General features: G+C 38.4%; 1 protein-coding gene across 1 annotated transcript; it reads right to left on the bottom strand.

Moving 5' to 3' along the window:
- Positions 1–2,586: 2,586 nt before the first annotated feature.
- LOC107104903 (homeobox protein Hox-A2b-like) lies at positions 2,587–4,970 on the bottom strand. Its single transcript, XM_015405050.1, has 2 exons — positions 4,284–4,970; positions 2,587–3,914 (listed from the first exon to the last, which is right to left on the bottom strand). The coding sequence occupies exons 1-2, from the start codon at positions 4,627–4,629 to the stop codon at positions 3,286–3,288; spliced, it is 975 nt and encodes a 324-aa protein (XP_015260536.1). The 5' UTR covers positions 4,630–4,970; the 3' UTR covers positions 2,587–3,285.
- Between the last annotated feature and the right edge of the window lie 40 nt (positions 4,971–5,010).

The raw sequence follows: 5,010 nt of genomic DNA, 5'->3' as shown, positions 1-5,010 counted from the left end.
TCTTGAAAATTTAGACATTCTTATAAGGTTTTTACCATACTTTTATTAATTTATTTATTTAGTGAACATTTTCAGATTTTCAACATGAACAGTTTATGATATTACTTTAGATTTCATAAACATCCTCTCTTTTTTGGTGTTCATTGGTTTTGTAAAAATAAAAAAAACGTTTGCAGTTGTGCAAATAGCCATACAGTTTAAGAGATTAAATATACACAGGTCGTTTAATATTCTAATTGGAGGAATTTTTTAGGCAATTGGTTGCTCTTAAGTGTTGGAGTAGAGGAGGAATGAATATCCATCTCACCTTTTACCAAGTGCACTGCAAAAATGAAAATCTAAATGAGTAATTTTTGCTTACATTAAGTGCATTATTTTCTTGAATTGATGAGGTAATTGAGATACTTTGCCAATGGAACAAGACAATTTACTTTTAAAATAAAATTTATTTCAAGTGCATATTATTTAATTATCTTGTTTTAGGAGTAAAATACTAATTTAATTAGCAAATCATCTTATTTATCTACTCAGATTAAGGGCAAATACACTCAATTTAAGAATTGTTTTACTTAATTCTAGATGGTTTTTGCAGTGTGAAACTTGTGCCTTCTGATTCATTGGAGGTGTTTATGACAATATCCTTTATTTGTTTTTCCATCTTCAAACAGTATAGGTTTGAACTGTAAAGCTTCTTGTTTATGAGAAAGGTGATAGAGAGGTTAGAGTTGTCGTTCCAATTTTGACTAATTTTACTGTTCTTGCAGGTGTTTATCATCTCATGCTGCTGACAAACAAGCTTTCTTCTGAAATACATTGATCTTCTCAGATGGCAGAGTTGACAGAAATGTAAAGATGAATAACACACCATATGAACCAAAGGTTCAGAATACATCAACCAATTGCTGATCTGTCTGAGACAAATGAAATAATGAATCCCAGACATTTTCAAAAAATATGGAAAAACAAATATTTGACTTAACTGAATTACCACTTTGAGGACCTTCTAAAATATCAGGGTAATGTAAATAAATGCCTGTTAAAAGTTATGATAAATGTACTATATGATTAGTTGCCCTATCATATTTTTCATCTTTTGTGAAGAAATGTAAAGGTTGTCTTCAAAATGAAGCATTATTAAAATGCTAGATGAAGACTGTTCTGAATGATCTCTATGAGTTTTATATTAGGAAAATATGTATCAAACCTTCATTATGGATGATCTCCTAAGGTCTTTAACCATACCTGTTGTTGGATTTCCCAAGAACTTACAAACTTACTTCCTGTTTAGCTGCTAATGTATTTTTTATGAGCCATGCCGTCATTTAAAACCTGACCCCCTCCTGACCTGGCAGGAGTTTCTCCTTGCTGGAAGAGGAGAGGAGAGCCAGCTTGACCTATCACCCCTGTCAGTTTCTGTGTGTGTGCATTCATGGAGGCAGGGATGTATCTGGTTTCCCCATAAAGCTTGCCTGTTATCTCAGAAACTGCCTCTTGCAGGTTTCCTCTTTTTGCATTACATACTGCAAAATTATTCAGACAGATTACCATGTAAATGTCTCACAGCTTGTAACTTAAGTGTTTAATCAAGGTTTTAGCAACAGTTTGATGAGTAGAAATAGTTAAAATGAATGTGTCTTTTATTGCTGATCCAGGATTTCAGCTAAGCCAGTCTTTTAACAGATTAGCACCACTTATACCATCGTTTATTTAATTGGAATGGTTTCCATTTTCACACTATGAAAAGAAAGCAGATCTAATTTAAATTACTTTTAATTGGTAAGACATAATTTAATCAAGTTGATTCATTCTATTATATTAAGTTTATAATTATGGAAAGTTAAATAAATTGATTCAATTAATCATCAAGCAATTCATTTAGAGCTCCAACATAAAATTTGACCCCAACAAACTAGCATACAGCAGAAATGATTAAACTTGACACATTATAATAAATAATATTTGGTGAATCTATGAAATTATTCAAATATAAAACAGTAACTGATGGATGTTATACTCAAACCCAAAGCATTGGCATCAATAGTATTATTTTTTTAGATCAAACAGCATGTGGGCCCCCTGCTGGCCTGGATGTCCTCCATCTCAGTGCAGGTTGGTTCTTGAGCTGAATCTGGTGTAATTTATTCATCCTGTAAACACTCATTCAGATGTTGTGGATCCCAGTGATCTCCTAAACAGTCATCATTAGGCATATGTTTTTGCTTTTCTCTCCTCAGCTAATTCAAAGTAGAATCAGCTGAAGAAGCAAACTGAATCGCAATCAGCTCATCCAGCAATATTCAGTCAGAACTCTCTTGTGCAATATTTCCAAAAGAAAACACAATAATCTGCTTTTAGTTAAACAAATGAGTCAGACACACTGACACTGTTTTAAATATAAGTGGTTTTATTAATACATTTTATAATATACTTTATTTTAATAAAATAATCTTTTTAGGAATGCTATGTTTGTATGGAAAAATAGGAAAAACACATTTAGACCTCCAGTGGATTTAGTTTATAATGGTTAAATCACAAACAAAGCAATAAATAATAATAATAATAATAATACATTTAGCCAATGGCTGATTTAACCCAACATTTGACCTAATTAATATGTGTGAAAAGATTGCATTGACCTATATGTACTTAATATTTCCTTAAATCTTTAAAGGTCTCAATAAACACGGTATGCTAATTTTTCTTTTATATATAGGAGCTGTTGCAGTGCTATAAACAAGCGGCCTCGACACCGTGAGTTTTATAGGCAATAAACTTTAATTAGAAAGCCAACAGGAGTCACAACTTTTGCCCTGCTCTCCCACAAGGCCATTCTCGATTTATTTGCTTTAGTCTCTTCCTATTTAAGTCATTTAAAAAAAAAAAGACGCACCACTGTAAAGCTACAAAAAAATTTATTTTGAAATAATTTAAAGCTTGACTTGGTCTGTTTGTGCCTAATTTATTATTCGTAATCATATTAATAACAATTTTTTTTTCTTTATTTTACTGATTAACTCGGCACGTCTCGTGCACCTATATCCTCTTAGGACGCATGCATATGCTGAGCTAAAATCAACAGGCTCTGCAAAATGACACAAAAGGTTTTCGAATAATTTTACATATTTATTTGAAGAAATATATAAAAAAAATCTTACATTAATAAAAAATATCCTGAAAGAGTCCCGTGTTGCAAAAATCTATTAACTCACCTTATTGTCAGGATTTTTTTCCACGCACAATATAAACTGAATTAAAGAGATTAAGTTTAAATTAACAGACATGATTTCAGGAAAGATTTTGCAATTCCATTGTTTGGAGAGTCGCTGGGAAAAGGTTGAAGGTTTCCGAAGATGAAAGTGGAGAACCCAGTGATGAATCCGAGGAAAAAGAAGCCAAGGGAGAGAAAACGTAAAAATCCTGCAAAGAGGCGCCCTGGCAGGGGGACTGAGCATTGTCCGGACCTATTATTGACTCGCAGATGGGTGCTGGGTTGGTAAAATGTTTCTGGTTCTGTCCATTGTGTCCGTTTTGAGGCTGCTGGTTAATCAGGGTGTTGTGGTGGAAACTGTAACGCTCCCTCTGGATGGGCGCGCCGCCTTCGCCGCTCTCCTTAACCGGCTCAAACTCCTCATTTACGCCCGATGGATACTCCCCGTCGCTGTTCCTGTTCTCCTTACACTGGTTCTGCCTTTTGTGTTTCATCCGCCTGTTTTGAAACCATACCTTCACCTGCTTCTCCGTCAAATCCAACAGCGCGGCTATCTCCACCCGCCTGGGTCTGCACAGGTATCTGTTAAAATGAAACTCCTTCTCCAGCTCCAGGAGCTGCGTGTTGCTGTACGCGGTCCTCAGCCTCCTGGATGCAACCACCAGCTCAGCAAGACCAGCTGTACTCTCTGACCTCTCCGGAGAACCTGAAAAACAAAGCACAATGTGTTCAGATAGATCGTGCTAAAACGCGCTGTGCATGGAAACATTGGAGCGCAGGGGAGATTTATGGGTTGGATATGATGGGTCTGCGTGGACAGGACAGGACGCACGGTGAAGATTAATGAACATGACAGCTGCCGGGCCATGTATAAAGTAATCTATCACTTTCTATTACTGTCAAACATTAGCGCTCTGACGTTGCATCGCAAGTCAGTGCGCTGTTCGATTACATTAAACAAGCTTAAATCAAAAGCTTTGGTGCGTCTAGGAAGGATGCGCATGATCCATGCGGCTCTGAGCGGAGACTAAGAGGAGCCTTTTTAGGCTGAGGGTTATTAATCATCCTGTCTTGCCTTGGGGAGAGAGGTCAGAGCCTGCTGCAGCGGCTGAAGAAGCAGTAGCCTGGCTCCTCTTGATGCTTTTCTTCTCCTTCATCCACGGATACTCGGTGAGCAGAGGTGCAGCCTGCAGCGGACTGTGCGCTTTCAATGCCCGTTTGCAACGTGGGTGGACGGTGGGCTTCAGGTCGGGGATGGTCTGCTCGAAGGGGGTAGGAGGAGGAGGAGGAATCGGTGTGGAGCTCTTGATTGATGGACTTTGAAAGGCTTCTCCGGCGGGGTTAGTGAGAGATGTCAGGCACTCAGCGAGCGACGGTCGGCTGTTGATGAAACCGCTCTCACGCCCGAATTCGTAATTCATGTCCTCCTGCTTCTGGTTCTGGAGAAGACGCGCAGGCACGACGTTTAAATAAGGGATCGGGGATTAACACGAGGTTTAACCTGGCAGTGCTGTGGAGATCTCCGCGCCATGAAGTAGGGATTTCATGGAGACATACTTGGAATTAGACTGTGCTGCTCGTCACATGATTAAAACCGCCCAATGATAGTTTGGGTGTCATTTTCATCAAATGAAGCCACCGTCCCTCCTGCGGCCGGTTGAGAGAATCTGAAAGGGACCGCCTCAGTCTGGGGTCATAGTTACACTGTTTTTGAGGGAGACTGGTGTGTGTGTGTGTGTGTGTGTGTGTGTGTGTGTGTGTGTGTGTGTGTGTGTGTGTGTGTGTGTGTGTGTGTGTGTGTG

This window comes from Cyprinodon variegatus, unplaced genomic scaffold, assembly GCF_000732505.1.
Source record: "Cyprinodon variegatus isolate N-32 unplaced genomic scaffold, C_variegatus-1.0 Scaffold2, whole genome shotgun sequence".
NCBI classification, from domain to species: Eukaryota; Metazoa; Chordata; class Actinopteri; order Cyprinodontiformes; family Cyprinodontidae; genus Cyprinodon; species Cyprinodon variegatus.
The sequence above is the reverse complement of the archived record's forward strand: the minus strand, read 5'-3'. Positions and strand labels throughout refer to the sequence as shown.

What these genes read in the sequence shown, in the direction of transcription:
- LOC107104903 (XM_015405050.1), bottom strand. Translation starts at nt 4,629, where the DNA reads ATGAATTACGAATTCGGGCGTGAGAGCGGTTTCATCAACAGCCGACCG. An exon ending in CTCTGACCTCTCTCCCCAAG is followed by an intron (nt 3,915 to 4,283) that starts GCAAGACAGGAT and finishes TTTGTTTTTCAG; the next exon opens with GTTCTCCGGAGAGGTCAGAG.